At 40.6% G+C, this 23,888-nt stretch overlaps 2 protein-coding genes across 8 annotated transcripts in view; both read left to right on the top strand.

Annotated features, from left to right (window-relative positions):
• The window catches only part of LOC118263338 (LIM domain only protein 3-like), a 45,144-nt gene that overhangs the window by 15,526 nt on the left and 5,730 nt on the right, over nucleotides 1-23,888 (top strand). For 2 of the 3 annotated variants that reach the window (XM_050705192.1, XM_050705193.1), the window contains exon 2: nucleotides 8,984-9,068. In XM_050705192.1, coding sequence (XP_050561149.1) covers nucleotides 9,023-9,068 — 46 coding nt within the window. In that variant the 5' untranslated portion in view covers nucleotides 8,984-9,022. Of the gene's footprint in view, nucleotides 1-8,733; nucleotides 8,758-8,983; nucleotides 9,069-23,888 lie in introns of those variants that run through there. The other variant, XM_035575267.2, reaches the window with a different exon arrangement.
• Nucleotides 11,091-17,524, top strand: LOC126912570 (uncharacterized). 5 transcript variants are annotated; one of them, XM_050705188.1, is made up of 2 exons: nucleotides 11,091-16,770; nucleotides 17,468-17,524. In XM_050705188.1, exon 1 carries the CDS (start codon nucleotides 11,195-11,197, stop codon nucleotides 15,098-15,100), a length of 3,906 nt encoding a protein of 1,301 aa, XP_050561145.1. In that variant the 5' UTR covers nucleotides 11,091-11,194; the 3' UTR covers nucleotides 15,101-16,770; nucleotides 17,468-17,524. The 5 variants fall into 5 exon arrangements, with proteins under 5 accessions (XP_050561145.1, XP_050561146.1, XP_050561148.1 ...); XM_050705189.1 differs by having other exon boundaries at nucleotides 11,091-15,999; XM_050705191.1 differs by having other exon boundaries at nucleotides 11,091-15,858.

The following is a 23,888-nucleotide window of genomic DNA, read 5'->3' on the forward strand; positions in this document are numbered from 1 at the left end:
TGTCTCCGATTTCTTTGGAAAGCGCCGCACGAAACTCCATTGTGCTCAATTGAATCGCGTCTTAATTACAAAACGGGTGAATATTTAATTAAAAACTTTCCGCACGCGAGTAATTCCTTATTCCATGTATACGAGATTGAGTCAGCGTCGATTCCTCTTTTCTGCGAAGCCGTCGACATTCGACAAGGGTTTTTAATTGAACGTCGACCCATTGTGCTCGTTAAAGCGATTCTGAGTTAATCACCACGTTTTTCGTTCGGCGTAATGGAAGAAAGTAATTATCAATTAACTGCTCGATAATGGATTGCGGCCGCTTATCCGCCGGCTTATCTCGACGTGTAACGACCCACTCCCGTTTTATCTTTTTAATAATGAATTTAAATCATCAATCATTTCCACGGGTTGTGTCAATATCGGATATTATGTTGTTGGGCGTCGTTGTGGGCCATTTGCACGCGCTTGGTGCGCTGCCAATAATGTAATTAACTTGGATATTGTAAAAACTTGCGGTTAGTAAAATGTCGCTGTGACATTAACTGAATATTTGGGTGCGGCGACATGGCGGCACGCTGGTGACACGCCGGCGACACGGCGCGGAGCTGGCTGTGTGTCAGCGGCGCGATTGTGAAAATGTGAAGCGCGGCGGCAGATGACGTGATATTGTGCCGTGAATTAGCATTGTAAATGCAATCACAGGTGTCAACCCGACATTCGCTCGTCGAATTTATGCGCCTTCCGCTCCGGCCAGTATGAATATAACAATTTATTGTCTATAAATAACGATTAGTATCCAACGCTGCCCTTCTAATGAAGTCATTAAATTATTCAGTTATTTCAGAGGTTTCAGTGAACGTAGGCAGGTAGATGCTGCTTGTTGGTACCTAATGCAGATATACAGTTACACAAATATCAACCGTTGTTAAAATAAAAAAGCACCTTACATCGGTCACTGGAACGAGATCGAAAATGTCTGTCACAAGCCTATTTGCCTAATGACAAGCTGGTCTAGTGACAAGTGTTTAAGGTTTGACATCAATCAGTATTATCGGCGTAGAAACCGGATTTTGTTATTGTATGTTGTCCGACAAAACAACCATTAAGCGGATTAAACATGTACGGAACCAATTAAGGCCTTAAAAGCCGACAGCGTTGCTTGTGCGCCGGTCGTGGAGCCGCCGGCGGGGCGAGTAGCGAGTGCAGCGACTGACAGACCGCCGCTATTAAATCTCATTAAAATACCTAGTGGACGACGATCACGAACACTTATTTACTGCACTCGCGCTAAGTTATTGCAGCTTAAGTCAACGTAACAGCGCTGCAGCGCCACAATCAGCCTCGGTCGTCTGAGCGTTAATTAGCTACATTATCGCTGAATCTACAGCGACGTGTTACAATGACAATTACGTGGGGGAAGTGTACCGCAAGCGATCCATACGCTAAACTATACGTGACTCAGTCTACTCGCTGCTTCGCTTTTGTGAACTGTTTAAATGGGTAAACTAAGGGTGATTGCACCCTGATACAAGGGTTTCATTTACCTGTTGTAAATACTGGGTAATAATGACAACACGTATTAGTTGACGGACTTCAATCTACGTAGTATTTAAGGTACCAATAACTATAAAGACTCATAATTCCTTCAGCAATATGATTGTTGATTACCTTTTCTGGTACACGTAAGTGTAGGAATCGAACGTCAAAAGTAGATCACGTTCGGTTGATTTTTGAGATAAACGACTAATAAGTAATGTTAATTAAGGCCTGCCCTTTTAAAATGTTATCGTTATTGTAACAGACATAATTTCATTAATTTTGATTGAATGGTTTCTTAATGTCTGAGTCATTTAAAATAATTACACGGGTGAATAATCAAGTTAGCTTATACTGTGTATTAAGAACATACTTAGTTACATATAGGTAACCTGTTCGTAAAATTAATTCTAGGAATTTATCCAATTAACTTTAAATAATAATTGCGAGATATATTTTAATATAAAAACGTTTTTGTGAAACTTGACTGCGAGTATTACGTTTATTATGTTGTCAGGTATTTTTGATAAATATTTGTGGGTAATTACTCAGCATACAAGGACATTAAATTAACTCCAATTTGTTTGACCTTTCTTCTGGTAATTCGTAAATGAACAAAGAGTATGAGTACCGAAATATTGAATGGAACGCGACATTAATCGAAATCAATGGCGACATTTACACAAGTTGTGTGTCATGGGTAAATTGATGGCGTGAAACACACCATTACGTCCGGTCCACTCAATTATAAGAGTCCGGCTTATGGCGGCGAGCTTTATGTGCTAAATTATGCAGACTGTCCGGTTTAATTTGCGCAAATTACATTTCAACCAGCGGTTTCGCGCCTCGCCCGCCTCGTGGGTAGATTAAAGGAGGTTCGATTTGATACACCTCTGTACTGTGTACAAACTTGTAGGTACCCTAATTGCTTATTGTAGAAACAGACGTCATAGATGTCACGATTTGCTAAATAAAAACTAAATAAAAAACATCTTTGTCTTCAATATAGCAATTAAGTAAAACTGTTACATTCCAAATTACTTCAATCAATTATGGTCATTGTATATTACAGGGTAATTGAGTTGAAAGTACAAACAAACGTCATTGATGGGCATTGTTTACATGGCAGTATTGTTAATTAGAGTTAAAGATGTAAATGAGCACCGATGAACATGAACAGCAGTGCATTACAGACAATGATGAATATTGCATTAAACTTTACTCTTTGTTATCGGCTTCATGAATAACGAATTAGAGTTGAACTCGAATAACATTTAGAAACATTGAATAATACGCAAATAATCGTAGATACGATCAAATCGGGCACGCAACGTCGCGAGGCAATAAAGGTAATGTAGGCAAGGTATTTGCCAATATCCTCGTGGAGTGGCCCTCCCAAATATCTTGAGATTGTATTCCCCCTACATAAAAATTGTTCCGGAATAGAGATACTACCCGGATAAATATTCAATTTCACTACGGACGAAAAAGATTTGATACCTTTGGTACCTACCAGGTTTATTGGATGATAGCCTTTGGAATGGTGTGGATAATCATATTCATAGTTTTTCGACAAAATATAGATGAGTTTTTAGATGAAAATAGTTTTTGTGCGCCGATGGTGACCTCCCGATAGTGATCTAAATTCCATCACGGGCCTATAGGCGACAACTATGCCGTACAAACGCGATTCTTGATCGAATTTGTTGATAAATTGTGTAGTATTTTTCCTACACATTAGGTATGCTCATTGCCTATTCATATTTTGTGTGACAAAGTTAAATATTCTAGTGTTCAGTATAGTAATCTGGAATTGTAGTTTTATGTAGGTTTAATATAATAGTATGATTCTAATAGAAAACAATAATAGCGCCGTAAAGAAAACCGAGGGACGGTATAGTTTGTAAGAAACGCTCGTCTGTCCGCGGCATATCCACTAGTCGCGCGACCCTCTTGAGAGGTAGAGAGAACGACATGTAGATGAAAAGGGCAGCTGAATCTAATACAATCGGGGAAAGCGATACTCGCTACTATGTTAGGGTTGACGACGCTCGCCGTTTCAGAGAATGATATTATTCTGTATTATGCCGAATATTCTGAAAGGTTATTGAAAAAGTTTTCGTTTCGAGTTTTCTTTGACCTGTTTGTTCCCAGAAACGTTATTAAATACGGATCGATGTAAACGTAAATAATTACCATTATTGTCGGCTGTTACAAATTCATGTAAATATAAAACAAACTGTGTAATAGCTTGTTCAAGTTGATCGAATTACGCTCAGCCACCATATTAAGTTAGCTAGAACAAATTCAAACAACAAACAATTCTGTATTTATGCCCCATTTCGTATCACACGCTGATAACTACAGGAAAGTAGTTAAAGAGGAATGTAAAGTTTTATTGCGTTCCGTGATAGGGGCGCGGGCGCGCACAAAGTATCGCATTGTTAGCAACCCTAGGCGCGCAGGGGCGAGGGGTGGGGGCGGCCGGGTATTGAATGAGATTGCTTCTTACTTCGGCAAATGGATCACGTAGTGGATGAGATGTCACAGTGTTTTAAGATCCCAATTCGACCGATCCGTTAGGTAGTTATACTCTCTCCTTGAATGTGTTACGCTAACAGACAGCGTGACATCCCTGATATTAGGTTATCCCATGACTAATAAATATAATAAAGTTAAATGAAGAACAAACGACTTAATCAAACAAAGTAAGTTTGTTTAGGTGTTTCCATTTGAAGAATATTATAGTCAACTCGTCAAGACCATTGTGCTATTAACAAGTTGGTACAGCACTATAACAGTTGAGCGTTCCAAGTTGGGTGTTTAAAGTATCCATTACGTAATCAAGTAGATACATTCACACCCAGTAATTGGGAAATTCCCGAGGCGGGCCGGCGACGGCGACGCGGCTACGTAGCGGTGCGGGCGGCCGGGTGCTGAAAAACAATTTCACGCCAAATCTTAGCTTGTGTTTTCCTATTTCCTTTTTATTTATCTTTTAGTCTTTCCTTTTCTCGAGAATCAATTTCACGGATGAGCGTCGCGATGATCTCAGTTCAAAAAGCGCGAGGGTTGTAGCGTCGGATAGGTGCACGTGTGCAGTCCGTGCCGGGAGCTGACCGGGAGCTGGCCGGGAGCCGGTCCGGCCCGCGTCCGTCCCGTGTCCGCCCAGAGGTCGCGTCTCGCTCTCCTCATTACCCGGGTGACGCAACGCCGCGTCTCGATAATAAGCTTTCTGCTCGCTGCTCCTTGTGATTGGATGGGTTATGCGTGTGTTATCTGCGTGTGCTACTCATCATATATCTCGCCCAATTTTCTTTTACATCACTCCCTAACGCTTTTAACCATTTTTCAATCTTCTCTCTATCTGATGGCTTTGTGTACCGACAGTTGGATGTAATTAAATTTTAATCGCGAAATCGCTGAATTAATGACTGTGAAACAATGTTGTGTAATTTACTGTATCGCGCAGCTAAGTACTGAATAACAGTGATTGTTTTGGCGCACACCCAGATGGCAATGCGCATTTTGCTGACGTGTAGAGCGTGAGCTGCAACACTCGTACGTACTTCACATTTTATTTATTTGCTTCTTTTAATTCCGATTCGAAAACGGAGACGGATGTATGTAGCTGCCTAGTCGCAACATACTTAAATAATAAAGTTGTTGGGAAATCAAAATAAAGTGCTGACATGAGATGCCTTTTAAACATTGAATCGGGCCGGCGCGCGGCGCTCAGCGGGCCGGTAGAACCGCACGCTTCAAAATTGTCGGGCCCAGGCGCCGGCGCTCCCTCGGAATTGACAATTTTACGGGCGGTTTATTTCCGGACACCGAACTTCCTTGGTCAGAGCCGCTCCCTCTGGACGCCTCCCATTCACCCCTCAACCCCTTCGCTTAGCGCTGTTTGTCTGCAGATACACTTCTAAAACAAACAAAATTAGCGATAACACCACTTTGTCTATTCACTTTATTTATCGAAACTTCACTTTGTATTAGAGCATTAAGCGGAAGGACTATTTTAAAAGTTGCTAAGATACACTCACAAGGTAGCTATCTACATAAAATTTACATTGTATGTAAGTGTCTTAAGCGAAAGCTTCCCACTTAAAAGCTCTACAAATGCACTGAAAGCTCTTTCGCGCACTAATCCCAAACCTTTTAGCTGCAATCAAAAGCCCCGAGCGCTGTGTGCGGGGCGCGCGGCGGCGGTGCCGGGCCCGGCGACGTCATGCTTGTGGAAGCGACTAGGAATTTAATTTACATTTTTAATTAAGTTAAATTTTGTTCGAAAAGCTTTCACAGAATAGGAGTTTTCTTGATTAGAGTTCAGCTCAGCCTGAAGTTTGAGATTGATTAGTGGAGGTTTAATTGCTCTCCTCCGGTGAATAATGAATCCGATCAGCGAAGTCAGAAGGGACTGTCTTACAGATTACATTGACGCGGTAAAGTATCAAAACAACAATCATTGCTTACATTCATATTCCGTGGGAAGAGTTCATTTTCAAGATGTTTCATGATACAATTTACATTTGTCACTGCAACGTCGGGGAGGTCCATACTTCGCCTTTCTCGATGTTTGACGACGCGCCGGCCGGCTGCCACGTAATTGATGGCTGGGGTGAATTTTAACGTAATGTTGCTTAATTGATCGTGTTGATAACATAATCATAACGCCCTACATTCCGGTAGTCAACTACTAGTCACCCTCATTTATAGGGAAACTTTTGTATAACCCTTTTACTGTCTATACAATTGGGTACTTTACGGCCCGCAAAGCATTAGTTATGTAATATTTTAATTAATAATAATGTAATTCATTAACACAATTTGTAACGTAAGTTAACTGAACATCCGCTTATCGCTTGCTTGTCAGATCACCGCCGGAATAAAATTAGCCACTGCGTGGTTTGGTGTAACTTTCTCTCATATTATAAAACACTTCGATGGGCGCATATAAATCGGAAAGGGCACAAAAGCAGAGTATTATAGCTGACGTAAAAGCGAATAAATAATCGACTTCCGCGAAGTACTCTCGGCGAGAACAAGTCGAGAGCCGGTGACGTACGATTTGACGTAGAATATTTTATCCGGTACTGCGACGCCCGTCATCCATTCCACTTATCCCGGCACTCTGTTGAATTTTTGACACGTCGACGGAGTACTGCCCTTTTCTTCAGGTGGTTTAGTGGGGCAAAGTCCTTTAAATTCGCATTATGTGCTAGGCGCTGCCTCGGGGATCGTTTGTCAGTCTCACACTACAAGTAGCGACAGATTACTGCGGGGGTAACACATTCTTTGTGTGATCGTTGTCACATAAGTCGACAAGATGCGATTGTTTGCGGTGTAGTAAAGATGGGCTTTAGGTGGGTGGTTAAACTCAAGGTATTGTTGAAAAGATAAATGGCAGCATTACTGATTGGTGCGGCTGGAGCGCGGCGCAGCTGTCCGTCCCCACCCGCCGATCGGACCGAATCCGGCGCACAGCAATCCATATTAGATTTGCCCGCTCTCTCATATCCATTCTGAGATGTTCATATTTTATTGGGGCCAATAAAACGGATTCATGAATATGAGAAATGCATAACGAATACCGTATTTATGGATGGAGGCGTGCTCGCTCCGGCGCGCTCCGCGGATATGTCGCGGGTAATTTGATAGCCGCCTTTGTAACAGGTGCTGATGGGAATTTCGATGCGGTTATAAAATTTTTTCATTCCACTCAAGTTTGATAGCATATTCTGTTTTATTTTATACGTGTATACGATGTTATTTTTGACTGATGGAGTTTTATATTCAATGTTTTAATCTTTAGTTTTCGGACGTGTGTATAAATAACCAAAGCGTATACGGAGCATATTAGAATGTGATTTCCAATTAAAGCTTGAGATTTAATCAGTAACTCAATGACGCGTTTTGTATTCACATCTTCGTAGGCTGGCAGCTATCTGTGAATGGTGAGCATGAATAACCGATACGGTGCCGCATACCGGTGCGGCGCACGGCGTGGCACAGTGGACACGTCGAATGCCGCGCATTAACCACATAACAGGTGTCTCCACAATTAATGGCACTTTGTTCGTTACACTATCAGTATTAACGTGGCGAGCTGCTTGTTTGCATTTCAAACTATGCCATTTCTCCTTTCTATTTTTTTCAGTTCAATGATATTTTAAATACTTATCTATAATGATTACTATGAAAAGCAACAAAGAAATAACTCTATTTAATTATTTTCTATTAAACATTTCAATATGCTCCAACACTGAACTAAACGTTAAGTAGCTGATATTTATGATCAGTATTGTCTATTAAATGTACAAAAGACGGTCGTAAGTTGCGCCGGCGCCGGAAGCCTATAAATCGCTTCAAAGTATTCCAAAGATGGATCGCTTCATTGCGACTAGTGGTCCAGATGATAAAGGACGGGCTTCCGACATTTGTGACCGCGTTCGTAGTCTTGCTATCTATTTGGAAGCGATTCCACTTTGGTGGCCGTTCCGTTTTAAAACACTGATATAAATAAAGAGAAACTTTATAGAGATAATATCAGATTTCTTTAATTATGAACTCATATAGATAATTTAGTCTTTCTACTCCTCTAAAGCAAAATGTACATTGAATTATGGGCAAATAGCTTTACAAAAGTTTGCCAGAGTTAGGTGCTTCCATTTAAGGCGTTAGAAAATTGATGACATCCAATATGCACACGCGACAAGCCACAAGAGATATTAGTGCCTCCCCTAGTTTCAATTTACAGCTTTGCTTGGACGTCTCAACCTTTACGGAATAATACCACCAGATAGTGCGTTTGTTATTCATGTTACATTTGAAATTGGACTCTACAGCGTATTTCTAAGACAGAAAATTATTATGTGTAGCTCCAGTTGTGTTTAGTTATTGGAAATGGGACTCTAGCGTGTAGTTTATAGAGTTTATTTCGTGTAGAGTCCTTGTTAGCTGGTTGGTACCGTTTGACGGCAGTTTGTCGGAGTAATAAGGTCTCGCGGAGTGGACGTAAGGAGAGGATATCGTTTATTCTAATGAGGTTTCGTAGCTAGACGCGTGCTGCCGGCTCCGCTCTCAGCGTATTACTTACCTTCCTTCAGCTCGGGCTGGGATTCTTTGTAAATAAGGACATCTTTGCATACAACATCGATGTAGGTGCACTTGTATAATTTGGACGCAAGTGCTTGGAGACTGAGTTTGTGAATAGAATTTTGAGTGGTACCAACATTATGTTTGAATATATTTATTATTTTGTGACATAAAATGATTACTTTTTTCTGTCTATGTAACCATACCAGAAAAGCAAAGCCAATAAACAGAACAAAACAAGGGTTCCGTGTTAAACAATCGTAACTGTCACCATTACCGGCTAACTGAGCAATCGATTTAAATAACGATGAGTAAGTTACTGCATAATGTTGACATATATTTGCTTTTGTTACAGAACACAAGTGTTGTGTAATGTGCGAGTGACGACCTCGCCATGATCCGAGACCCGCCGGCCATGCACAAGCCTGACAACGCCAACAGTGAGTACCCGCCTTAATAAACTTTATACATATTGCATCTCTTCATACAAACTGTATTTGATATAATGCTTCATACTTCTTTTGTGTTGTGATCTCAAGAATTTCGCCTGCTTACTTATTAACGATTAAAAGTCTAATTAATATGAACGTGCAAAGATGATCTGACTTATTTATATGTGAGTAAATCATCTGTGCCAGAACACACTGAAAATTTTAACAGCGTTGTAATCATAAGATTGCATTTATGTAGGTATGTACTTAAAACCCGATTTTTAATTTTTAAGATCATTGTTTACAAGCTGTTAGAGGCCTTGTAAACATTGAATACACGATATGAATATTTAAGACAGAATTGAGTTCTACTTACGTTAAATAAATAGCGGCTACTACTACTACTAGACAAAAAGTAAATCAAGGAACAAAAAAATATAAGCAGACGTTTTCGTTTTGCCGACGTCAATTTTTTCATAATATTAGGACAAACAGGTCGCGAATAAAACGCGGGAAGGGTTGTGCCATAAACCGCCCAGTGCCGTCCGTCGCGATATTAAAAAGGGGACGAACGATATTGCAATATCACATTTATGCGAAATGTCCGACACCCAGATCGTATTGATAAAAATAAGCGATTTTTTATTGTGCCCCACAAACTTGTACGGACTATGTTTTTCTACAGTATTGCTGATTGTAGTCTGTGTCTTTTAAACGGTTGATGGCCGATATAAAACAGTAAAGATATTTGATATGCCAGCTTTGTGACACAATCTGCAAATATTGTGTCCGCTGCCTGCCTAGCTATATTAATGTTTGTTTCATAACATCCATATTGTAAATGAAAATACATATAACGAATAATCCAATGACAGCGATTAATACCTTGTCACAAAATTTAATTAATTTCAATCAAAGTGTCGTTTAAAATAGTATTTGAAACGTAAATGCCTGTGTGCGGTGGTCAGACTGTAAATGTGTTTGCTGCAGCTATTTTTGAGTTGCAAGCCAATACATTTATTGGCCGACAGTTTTAGTAGGATTATGGATTGGCCAATTCCATCTAAGAGTAAACACTTAAGTTGGTGTCTTGTCTCGAGTTCTCAATCGCGAGCGTGTTAGATGTAATACTAAATAGTGTAAACATGTCACGGCTCGTCGATTTACTACCACGAGTGCTGGAGACTGCCGCATTGGCCATTTTCGTACACGTGGTTATTACCTCATATTTCACGATAACGTAGTTATCCATGAAGAAGATTTCAATTTCTTGTGAAACAACAAAACAAATTCACATGAGCATCAAATGCAGCACGGGCACCGGCGGAAAATTGCGGAGACAGTGCGGCTGCGAGGCGGCACGGCAGCGTGGCGTGGTGTGCCGTAGCGTGGCGGCAGCGGCGGCGCTGGGCGGCCCTGATAAAATTTATGGCCACTTCCCCTTTAAAACAATATTGAGGGCTCAGTTGGGATTTATGTCTCGCCGCTGCTGCAGCGACTCAATTTATTCTTCAATTTTTCATACAATAACTCACACACGTATTACGAGTGATGGATGAAAAGGACTAACTTTCGGGCTTTAATAAGAGCCTCCAGATGCGAATCTCCAAATTGGCTGAAGTTTATTGCCCACTTATGTCAGGCTTAAGTTTCGCCCGGAGCCTTTCTCTGAGAAAATAATTTATGACGTAGATTGTCTCGACTTTGTATACGTTTGATTGTCGTTTCGGGATACGATGTATCATCTAGTGATGTGCACGATAAATTTACTTTTCATTATTAACCACATTTTTATAGGTACTCTCTGTTTCAACTGTGTAAATGTAACAGTTAACTAAAACCAAAAAAACTGTATAGCATAAATCATCAAGAACTCAACAGACAGCTATAAATAATCGTCTATTCGTCTCACTAATTTTCCACTTCGTTAAACAAAGTAAAATTGAATAAGCTATTTTATGAGATGTATAGCCTACGATAATATCGATAAACACGGTTATTTAATATTTTAGTACCTAGGTATACCGCCCCCTAAACAACCACACGTCCGGATCGACCATCTGATCACGTGGGGGGCGGACACACGACTACGAAATTACTGGCGTGGCTAACGTGGCTCTGGATACCCATTCAAAATGGAGACTCGTTCAAAGAGGAAACGTATAGGACCGCTGCCCGGGGGCGATCGCCGGGGCACACCTGGAGCTGACGCTGGGTGTTTCAGCATGCGAACCGTCAGTGGTGCGGAGTTGAGCAGGCGGGCTCCCACCAACAAAGATACTACAGCCGATATCAGTGACGACGGCGACACACAAACAAACAGATCAAACACACCACTGGAGCCATATAGCCCCAGTACCATATCATACACACCGTCTAGATCCTCATCACCATCCATACCGTCGTCACCAGTTTCTCACACCGTTTCACTTACTCCGGCCTTGGATGTTGCGCGGGGGGCAAATGCCTTTCTACCCGCGTCCACCAAGGCTGGAAAACCTAGAGTTCGCATGAAGTGGAGTAAAGAAGTAAACATATTCATCATGCGAACTTACTTCTACATCACGAAATTAGAAACTGACATGACCATTTACAGAAAAGTCTTGCATGAACTCTTCTGCCGACAATATCCTGATGTTAATGTATCCGAACAGCGAATTTCAGACCAAAGAAGAACAATAGTTAGAAATAATCTCTTATCCCCACAAATTATAGACCAAATAAAAGAAGAAATACGGCAACAACTAGAAGCAGAATCAGAAAATAGTCAAGTCACAACATCGAGTCCGCAAAACATACAAACAAACGATCAACAAACACACCCGTTCACTCAAACACAACCTCTTAACACGCAATCACAACCATATAACTACACACAAACAACACACTCATCTACACAAACAGACTCTATCACATTAACCCTAGAAAATGATATCGACACCTTAGCCCCAGTAGAACAAGCGACAATCACAGAAGAATACACACAACAAATATACGACAAGTTCAAAACGACACTCACACAATATTCAGGTATGGATCCCGCATCACGACCAAGGTTACCGAAGCTCCCGTATAATCGTAACCTTTTTAGGTTAGTCAATTTGTTTAATGAAAGTATTATCGCACATTTTATCTCAGAAGAAGCCCAACTTACAGACTTACACACTATTATATACTGTACAGCTTTAGTCATATCGGAAGAACTAAATTTTAAAATAACAGGAGAAACAGGAAACAGAAGGCCAAGGACCAGCATTAAGCCACCATGGCAACAAAGATTAGAAAAAGGTATAGAAAAATTAAGAGCAGATTGTGGTAGACTTACACAATACATTAATAACAATAGATCACATAAAGTAGTCAGAAAAGTAGAGGCAATTTTTAAAAACACACGCATACACACCAGACACGAAAATGACAACCGTACACCCGAGGAATTCTTAGATACATTGAAACAAAAACTAGCACTAAAAGTACACAGACTTAGAAGATACAAAAAAGCACAACAACGCAGAAATGATAACACCATATTTACAACAAACGAAAAAATATTCTACAGAAAACTAAATACATCACACACCAACATAACAGACGACCTGAACACGACACCATCAAAAGAACAACTAGAAGCATTTTGGGCGGGAATTTGGGAAGAATCAGTTAATCATAATGATAGAGCTGCTTGGGTAACAGAGGAAGAAACAAAGTGGATAGGTATAGATGAAATGGAATTTATAGAAATCACAGAATCTGATATTGCAAACGTAACAGCTAGACTACATAACTGGAAATCCCCTGGAATAGACAAAGTACATAATTTTTGGTATAAGAAATTAACTATCCTACATAAACACATAGCTAAAAATTTAACTGAAATAGTCTTAGGTAAGCAAAGAATACCGGAATTCATAGCGACAGGAATAACGTACATGTTACCCAAAGCTAAACATTCACCACAGCCTTCACAGTACAGACCTATCACCTGTTTACCCACAATTTACAAAATACTCACATCAGCTATTACAATCAAAATTAATTCACACATAGAACGACATAAAATAATGGCAGAGGAACAGAAGGGATGCAGGCGAGGCCACATGGGGTGCAAAGAACAATTAATCATCGATTCCACTATACACAAACACGCCACATCCAAAAATAGAAATCTTCATTGTACTTACATTGACTATAAAAAAGCCTTTGATAGTGTCCCACATTCTTGGTTGATACAAATATTAGAGATATATAAAATAAATAATAAAATTATAGATTTTCTTCGTAACATAATGCCTCATTGGAAAACTACACTACTGATTAATACTACCAACAATAACATCATTACACGACAGATAAGTATCAAGAAAGGTATCTACCAAGGAGACTCCCTAAGCCCCTTGTGGTTCTGCCTCGCCCTGAATCCTCTCTCTCATTTGCTGCAGCGTTGCCATGCCGGATATTGCCTCAAACATAACTCTGAAGAAACAATAGTCTCACATCTAGTATATATGGATGACATTAAACTGTACGCTAAATCAGAAAAAGAAATGAAAAATCTAATAGACATAACAGCAACTTTTAGCAAGGACATTAATATGGAATTTGGTTTAGACAAATGTAAGACTTTACACATTATACGAGGCAAAATACGGCCTGGCGACTATGTAGTTAATGACAGAGACACTATAACAGCAATGGAACAGACCGACTTATATAAGTATTTAGGCTACACACAACTTAAAGGATTAGACCACGTAAAAATAAAAAATACACTCACTGCCGAATACAGAAGACGATTAAACGCAATATGTAAAACACAACTTTCGGGAAAACATCTTATTAAAGCCATTAACACTTTCGCTGTTCCGGTGTTAACCTATTCTTTCGGTGTCATTAAATGGACAAAAACCGACGCAGAACAACTAGAACGCACAACACGCACTACACTCACCAAACATAATAATTTACATCCAAAATCGGCAATAGAGAGGCTCACCATTAAAAGACAAAATGGTGGGAGAGGCTTAATAGACATCTATCAGCTCTGGCAAAAGCAAATCCGCAAATTAAAATCATTTTTCCACTTGAAATCTCAAACTAGTGATATCCATAAAGCTGTAGTCAACAACGATTTCAATTACACACCCCTTAACCTAAATGAACCAATAGATGTAGAAAACTCCAACGAAATTGATCCGCAGAAAGAAAAGATAGAAGCCTGGAAAAGAAAAGTCCTCCATGGCCGACATCCGCATGACTTAGAACAAGCCCACGTAAACACCATCGCCTCGAATAAGTGGCTAAAAATAGGAAATTTATTCCCAGAAACCGAAGGATTTATTATAGCTATTCAGGACCAAATTATTAACACTAAAAACTACAGGAAATTCATTATTAAAGACCCTACAGTAACTAACGATAAATGTCGCAAATGTCACCTACAGCCAGAAACTATACAACATATAACAGGAGCCTGCACAACACTCACACAAACCGATTACACACACAGACACAACCAGATAGTAAACGTCATTCACCAAAAACTTGCACTCAAATACACACTCATACAAAACACAAACACACCATACTACAAATACACGCCAGAAACCGTTCTAGAAAACAGCACACACAAACTCTACTACGATCGCGCCATACTTACCGATAGGACAATACATTACAATAGACCGGACATAACACTACAGGACAAAATCAATAAAATAACTTACTTAATAGATATCGCAGTACCAAACACCCACAACATACAAAAAACAATTACCGAAAAAATTACAAAATATGCAGAACTCAAAGATGAGGTCACAAGAATTTGGAAGCAAAATAAAGTTTATGTAGTCCCCATAGTTCTCTCCACCACAGGTGTAATTCCAAATCATCTTCTCCATAGCCTCAAATTATTAGACCTAAAAGAAACATTGTATATAACCCTCCAAAAAGCAGCAATTCTAAATACCTGTAGAATAGTCAGAAAGTTCATGCAAATAGAAGACAACGAGATTAATCACCAAACGACACCCACAAACACCTAACCCTACTCACCACACCTGTATTTACTTGGCCTCGGCCCGTAAATATGGATGAAACTAGCTTCACAGCTAAGAAAAGAGATACTTTCTCAAAAATAATAATAATAATAATAAGTCCGCAAGGCAGCTTGTGGCGAGCTGTTGGGCAGTGGCGACCCCACGGACCTGACTCCCGGGAGAGGCCCTACTTTTTAACTCCGGTTAGTACTCGTGACTATCCGGAGTGGCCTCTCCTACCTCACTCTTGCCTTAATCGGCTGGTTTGAGTGGAGATTCGCAAGAGTGGAGTTGCCTTCAGCTCCACTTGGGGGAAGGACGTATCCCAGTAAGATGCTGGTAGGGGTCTTGACCGTACTTCCGGGATTGCTCTGATAGCCGTGGGATGCCCTCCCTTCCTCAAGCAGCTCAACGGATGTTGCTTCCCTTGTCGCTACATGCTAGCGGCCGTTTCCGGGGGCCCACTATTGAGTTTGCGAGTCACCCCCTGCCTGTTTATCCGTATTTTTCAATATTGGTCAGGGGCAGGGGCCATAGTCCCCATAGTTAACCGGTTAACTATTCCACAGCCACCCACACCCATATCCCTATCATTTCCTTTTACCATATCTCACAATAGTCCTGCATCAACCGGGGATTGTCCTTTGGTGTACTTCCATAGTGCATACAGGGATAATCGCCGGCTGATGTCCCATTACATTTAGATTAAAATTGTTCAACGGGCCTCTGCGAGTTGGCTTCGGCCCCTCGTACGCCTTCCAAAGGTCCGGGACCCTGTGGTCCCGTGATTATGTAAAGAACATACATAATAATAATAAATGTCCATGATGTCCCATTACATTTAGATTAAAATTGTTCAACGGGCCTCTGCGAGTTGGCTTCGGCCCCTCGTACGCCTTCCAAAGGTCCGGGACCCTGTGGTCCCGTGATTATGTAATGAACAAACATAATAATAATAAATAATAAATAATAATAATAATAAATAATAAGTCCGCAAGGCAGCTTGTGGGTCCGCAAGGCAGCTTGTGGGTCCGCAAGGCAGCTTGTGGCGAGCTGTTGGGCAGTGGCGACCCCACGGACCTGACTCCCGGGAGAGGCCCTACTTTTTAACTCCGGTTAGTACTCGTGACTATCCGGAGTGGCCTCTCCTACCTCACTCTTGCCTTAATCGGCTGGTTTGAGTGGAGATTCGCAAGAGTGGAGTTGCCTTCAGCTCCACTTGGGGGAAGGACGTATCCCAGTAAGATGCTGGTAGGGGTCTTGACCGTACTTCCGGGATTGCTCTGATAGCCGTGGGATGCCCCCCCTTCCTCAAGCAGCTCAACGGATGTTGCTTCCCTTGTCGCTACATGCTAGCGGCCGTTTCCGGGGGCCCACTATTGAGTTTGCGAGTCACCCCCTGCCTGTTTATCCGTATTTTTCAATATTGGTCAGGGGCAGGGGCCATAGTCCCCATAGTTAACCGGTTAACTATTCCACAGCCACCCACACCCATATTCCTATCATTTCCTTTTACCATATCTCGCAATAGTCCTGCATCAACCGGGGATTGTCCTTTGGTGTACTTCCATAGTGCATACAGGGATAATCGCCGGCTGATGTCCCATTACATTTAGATCAAAATTGTTCAACGGGCCTCTGCGAGTTGGCTTCGGCCCCTCGTACGCCTTCCAAAGGTCCGGGACCCTGTGGTCCCGTGATTATGTAAAGAACATACATAATAATAAGTCCGCAAGGCAGCTTGTGGCGAGCTGTTGGGCAGTGGCGACCCCACGGACCTGACTCCCGGGAGAGGCCCTACTTTTTAACTCCGGTTAGTACTCGTGACTATCCGGAGTGGCCTCTCCTACCTCACTCTTGCCTTAACCGGCTGGTTTGAGTGGAGATTCGCAAGAGTGGAGTTGCCTTCAGCTCCACTTGGGGGAAGGACGTATCCCAGTAAGATGCTGGTAGGGGTCTTGACCGTACTTCCGGGATTGCTCTGATAGCCGTGGGATACCTCCCCTTCCTCAAGCAGCTCAACGGATGTTGCTTCCCTTGTCGCTACATGCTAGCGGCCGTTTCAGGGGGCCCACTATTGAGTTTGCGAGTCACCCCCTGCCTGTTTATCCGTATTTCTCAATATTGGTCAGGGGCAGGGGCCATAGTAGTCCATAGTTACCATATTTACCAGTCCATTAGCCACCCACACCCATAACCCAATCATTTTCCTCCATATTGCACAATAGTCTTGCATCAGCCGGGGATTGTCCTTTGGTGTACTTCCATAGTGCATACAGGGATAATCGCCGGCTGATGTCCCATTACATTTAGATTAAAATTGTTCAACGGGCCTCTGCGAGTTGGCTTTGGCCCCTCGTACGCCTTCCAAAGGTCCGGGACCCTGTGGTCCCGTGATTATGTAATGAACATACATAATAATAATAATAATGCCGGCTGATGTCCCATTACATTTAGATTAAAATTGTTCAACGGGCCTCTGTGAGTTGGCTTCGGCCCCTCGTACGCCTTCCAAAGGTCCGGGACCCTGTGGTCCCGTGATTATGTAAAGAACATACATAATAATAATAATAATAAGTCCGCAAGGCAGCTTGTGGCGAGCTGTTGGGCAGTGGCGACCCCACGGACCTGACTCCCGGGAGAGGCCCTACTTTTTAACTCCGGTTAGTACTCGTGACTATCCGGAGTGGCCTCTCCTACCTCACTCTTGCCTTAATCGGCTGGTTTGAGTGGAGATTCGCAAGAGTGGAGTTGCCTTCAGCTCCACTTGGGGGAAGGACGTATCCCAGTAAGATGCTGGTAGGGGTCTTGACCGTACTTCCGGGATTGCTCTGATAGCCGTGGGATGCCCCCCCTTCCTCAAGCAGCTCAACGGATGTTGCTTCCCTTGTCGCTACATGCTAGCGGCCGTTTCCGGGGGCCCACTATTGAGTTTGCGAGTCACCCCCTGCCTGTTTATCCGTATTTTTCAATATTGGTCAGGGGCAGGGGCCATAGTCCCCATAGTTAACCGGTTAACTATTCCACAGCCACACACACCCATATCCCTATCATTTCCTTTTACCATATCTCGCAATAGTCCTGCATCAACCGGGGATTGTCCTTTGGTGTACTTCCATAGTGCATACAGGGATAATCGCCGGCTGATGTCCCATTACACTTAGATTAAAATTGTTCAACGGGCCTCTGCGAGTTGGCTTCGGCTCCTCGTACGCCTTCCAAAGGTCCGGGACCCTGTGGTCCCGTGATTATGTAAAGAACAAACATAATAATAATAACCCCACCGACGTATCTCTACGTTGTCGACGTGGTGGGGCTTAAGGGCTCTGACTCCTAGTCTTATCTTGACTGGGGTAGGAGCCCGACCAAAAGAGATACAACCCAAGCCAAGGTTGCATACGCCGAGGGCTGCGTGGCTAAGGGGGTGCTTAGTCATTAGTATGCCAACTCTGGAGACCGGGGGACCTCCAGTTTTATTTACCCTTGCCACAGTGAACGCAGGGCTCTGCTGTGGTCGACCTGTTTAGTCCCTAGCTACTCGTGGGAATAAGAATGATTACAAGATCCAAAAATAAAAATAAAAGTACAATGCAGGCAAATGTGCCTCCAACAGATGTTGACACATCTACGGTGTCATTGTCGTCATCTCCGAGATCCATATTTTCATCAATTACGCCATCATCACTCTCTATCACATCACGTTCATTAAGATCATCTACTTCATCAACAAGGTCAGTGGACGTTGTGGCGGAAGCTACTTCAGCTAAAAATCCGTCATCCGCTGCTGGCTCTAAAAATACGCGCAAAAAATGGAGCAAAGAAATGAATGAATTCATTTGGCGTACATACCTCATCATCACTAACTTAGAAACCGACACTAATGCTTATTTGAACACATTACACATACAATTTACTCAGCAGTTTCCAGACATGGTAGTCTCCAGACAAAGAATAGGTGATCAAAGAAGGGCCATAATCAACAATAAGTTATTACCAACTACGACACTGGATGCAATTAGACTAGAAGTACTGTCAACAACAGGAGTCATCCCTAAACAGCTTCATCAGTCCATAAAAACCCTCGACCTTCCGTCCTACACATATCAAAACCTACAGAAAGCAGCTATTTTAAACACATGCCACATAGTCAGAAAGTTCCTAAGCGAAACATAATGTTTCATTCACCCGCACCCAAAATTGATACATCCATGTGAGTTAGCACTTGGCTTTGGCCCGTACTAACTCTAAAATCCGGCCCAGAAGCCGAGCTAATAAAAAGGAAAAGAAAAATAATAATAATAATAATAACCTTTTTTGAACATGTGTTTTTTGTGCAAGTAAAATCCAGTAAATCTATTCTATTGATATCGACAATCTAAAAATTACAGAAAATACAATTCATCGCCTACCGAGTGAGATTTGAAAATAAACAACGATTTACTATGAGCAAGATAGTCATTCTACCAGATAATGTAAAATCGGAGTTCCTACGTCATTTTTTTCTTTTCCTAATTCAAACAACTGTTTTTGTGTGAGCACCGCACTAGCTTCAAACAGACATCCAGTAGTTAATTTAATATGTAGATTGAATATCTGCGGCCTGTGTTAACAAGAACTGGTATGATTATAAAAGAAAACATTTTCCCTCATGCGTGACTGTATCTACTCAGTTGTTATGTTCAAAATAATATGTACCTACGCACTCATTCACTCGATGCATTAATCAATAATGGAATGTTCGCTCATCATAATTCATTTCCATAATTAAATCTATTTGTTTAGACAACAATTTCCTACTCAAGTTGTAGCTGATTAATCTTCGCAAATTGCTAAGCCGGCCTCTTTTTATACCAGTAATGAAAAGCAATTAAGATACGGTTTTCTGCCATCAAATAATTGAAATTTTAATTGCTGAAAACTCTTTCCTTAGAAATCGTTTACCACTGCCATTAGGCTTAATTCAAAAATTAATTTAAACTTTCACAAGGTTGAGCTGGGAAGCGAGCACCGGCGTAAAAGCAATATCAATTTCATAATTTTAATTAAAAAAAACTAACTTCTGTGATGACAAAGTCTCGTACTTTTTTAATAACGGAAATGTTAACGATGCTGGCAATAGGGGAGGGTGGGCTGTGTTGCAGGGTGCGTCGCTGCCATAGGTCAGCTGGAATTTTAATAAGGCGTCTGCACCTTCACCTTTGCACCTCGTTATTTGCCGCTTTACAACCACCCACAGAGATTTACTTGCAACATTATTCTCAACTAATTACCATAACGACTCCGATTAAGATTATAATAAGGGCCAGGTCATATAAAATATTGCACGGTTGCATATTGATTTAATTGTTCTGTTTGGAATGTGCTATTGCCACGATCTAGTTAAGAACTCAGTGTAATTAGAACGTATATTTTAATTGTCTACAATTATTATTAACGAACAATAAATATACTGATATTAGTAAAATAATATTCTTTGATTTAAACTTTCTACACACAAAACTAGCTAAAATATATGATAATCTCTATGAAGAATGAACTAAAAAACATGTATGAAACGGTACGCAACACAATAGATAGTATCGTGGCCAGGTATTTAGTAATGTGAGTAACGTTATTCAGGGCGAACATCCTGCTCGTAATTTTTTACATTTTAATCGCTATTAATGCAAAACCCGCATTTGGTTAAATCTAATTACAACCCGCATAATGGATATCGCAACAACGCAATCAACTCCATTGTTTAATGAGTGACCGGTGGCTAAAACTAAATAAACTGTATGACCATTTAGAATAGCTGCAACCACAATCATTATACAAATCCATTAGTATCGTACTTTAGATTTTACCATATGATTACGTATTTGTTTTCGTAATTAAATTGAATAAGCGGTTTCTGTTATAGCAATTCCGTTTGCAGATGGAAATTTAATTAAATATGTCTGTTTAGTTTGTTGTTAGAATATATTAAGGTAATTAATTTTAGTCTTTGTAATGTTCGCAGTCATTTTCATTTTCTCAAATTTCATGTTGGCACGCGTCTTATTCTCAGTTCTAAGTTTTAGTTGAAATATAAATATTATATTTCATAGATTTAAGTACTACAACAAAATCAATTAACTGAATAATTTAAGAAGTAATAACCGGGGTGCGCCAGTTGTTGTTGCACACACGCCTTAATACGTTTAATATTAGGGTAGCATTTACCTAATCATTATCCGGGTATTCAATTAAATTACTAGTATAAGGTAACCACCCTATTCATTTAGTCGTTTTTGTACATAATTGAGGTCTCGGTTCCCATCCCCAGGTCAGACAAAAACTGTTAAAGGACTTAGAAATCTGTGTTAAACAAATTAATGTTATTGAACTCTGAAAGTTTGATTATTCAACCTTCTCTTTAGGAAATCATGAAAAATCATCGAAGTCTTGTTAATTTAACGAACCTACTCTTAATTTTTTAATTAATTTAACGAGTTCACAGTCACATCAAACGTTGTACCAAAGATAGAACAAGCACATTTTCTTGTAAAATATATATCCGAATGTATCAGCGAATGAATACAGAATACATCTTATGTAGTGTCGTAACAATGCAATTTGGCATCTTATTGTAGTAGCGTAGTTAACAAGCGAGCTCTTCTGTGCAACGTCAACATGTTAATAAGTACAAGAGTAATAGCTAAATGGAGATTGGAAACTTCTGCGATAAATTTATTAGCCAATAAATCTGTTGGAAGAACATCAATCAATGGTGGTAGCGTCAGAAATCAACGTGATCTCAGTTAGATCCGACTCTCAGTTAGTTTATGAAAACAATCATGAAGGGACACGTTAGATTTAGGTGATATTATTTACGTGACCATAAGCAGGTTATCTATCGTTACATGCGAACAACAAATAAGTATGAACCTATTAAATTAACTAAAAAGAAGTAGATTGCGCTACGTAGCTGCGTCTGCGCACGCTGCTTTTAATGAAGAGTGTGACTGTGACTTGAAACTAATAGAGCTTTTCTCTATTAATTTACGTGAGTAAACCGTGTTTTTTTTAGTTAATTCAGCGTGTCTCATGATAGTTATAATAAAAATAAAGTGTGTATTACACCGATATGTCAATACTGCATTATAAGTCAACACATACATATACACATATACATACATATGATACATAATACAACATACATACCATATCTATCGTTACATTGTTGTAGAATATTGCAATAACCTATTAAAATGGAGTTTACAGCTTTATGCAGAAATAGCTTTATTAACGTTAATTGACGTAAATATGCATTCCGATCATTTACCACAAAACCTTGTAGAAATATCGTTCCGAGAATGATGCATAGTCAATGTGGGCTTGTAATGTTAGCATATAGGGATGGCTAACTAATTGCAAAACGTAATGAACGATTGTAAATTACGCGGCATGTACGCCGTACTCTCGTGATTCGTACTACTTACAATTATAACAGGGTACTAATTAAATGCCAAGAATGTTTATGTTTTATGGAGCATTACTAAGGAACCAGTATTTTGAAAATTTTGTTGCCAATTTAATTTTTTGTGTAGCATGTAGCCATATTACTTTATTAGTTCAATCATGGCGACCACATTGTCGGCACAGAATATTATGTTTTTGATTAAACTTTTTGCTTTTCAAATGATAAGTAAAATGTCAATGAAAGGAAACTTGTTTTTGTGAAAGGATGTAACTGGCCTTTAAGATTCAAATTTTCCATTTTCGAGGTCAATCTCTTATCTCAATAGAACGAAATTCAAAATTCGTATTAATTTCGTATTATTCTCGATTGGAGCAATCCACATTTACTCTCCGATATTATAACGACAATAGATTGCAGCCAGTTACACAATTTATTCTTCAATAGAGCTCGAACTAACCAATAAAGGGAGTTTGAAGTTATGTCCGTATGTTCTTTGTTGGCAATATATACTCGTACGTACAGTGACATCTATAATAACTATGTACATAATATACTCGTATGGAGTACAAACAGGTAATAGATTTACTGTTCGCATTCTACTCGCGCTTCCAAAACAAACGGAAATGAGTTTCGTCGCTAAGAAAGGATTTTCTGAACGAAAGTCCATTACGGATTCCAATTAGATCCCATGTTTAGATGTAATTTCGCGGTGAAATTAGAAAATTAATATTGTGTTACCGGAGGCTGGGGAGTAGGCACGTCGGAGGGGCCTGCCTCGGCTGGAGGGAACAGTTTGCTCCTACGCACGAAGTCGCCAGCAGTATCTTGTCATTGAGATCTTATCGCTCGAAGATATTTGTATAATCAAGAGGAAAGTATGGAAATACAAGTGAACTTTAATTGCTTTCATATCATAAGCAATTGTTCCTAACGTTACAACCTTTCCGTATGTATAGTGTGACTCTCCAGCACTCCTGACATTTGGGACATGACACTACAGTCACTATCTCTTGTGCCACCATTGTCACCCTACTCGCGCTAAAATAAATTACTTTTCATCCATTTCCGGGTTTCTTTTCATTTCGGCGCCTTAATACGTTGGCGGCGGGCAACCGGCTGTGTCGGCGAAATTATACTGGCGGGCTAGTGCGCCAGCCAAGTCTCTATCAAACTCTCGAGCCGAAGGTAATAAAACGAAAATAATACGAAACGCCTTCCACCAGCGGATATTTATGTACAGGCCATGTTATTAACGTGCACTTTATTGTTTCTTAATAGTGTATGGCTGAACAGGACGTGGGCCACTCCCAACGGAATGTCACCAGTGTTATAATATTTGTTCCAAGGCAT

This window comes from Spodoptera frugiperda, chromosome 27, assembly GCF_023101765.2.
Source record: "Spodoptera frugiperda isolate SF20-4 chromosome 27, AGI-APGP_CSIRO_Sfru_2.0, whole genome shotgun sequence".
Lineage (NCBI taxonomy): Eukaryota > Metazoa > Arthropoda > Insecta > Lepidoptera > Noctuidae > Spodoptera > Spodoptera frugiperda.

Bases quoted from the DNA above. Each gene is read 5' to 3' on its own strand.
- LOC126912570 (XM_050705188.1), top strand. From the start codon at position 11,195: ATGGAGACTCGTTCAAAGAGGAAACGTATAGGACCGCTGCCCGGGGGC.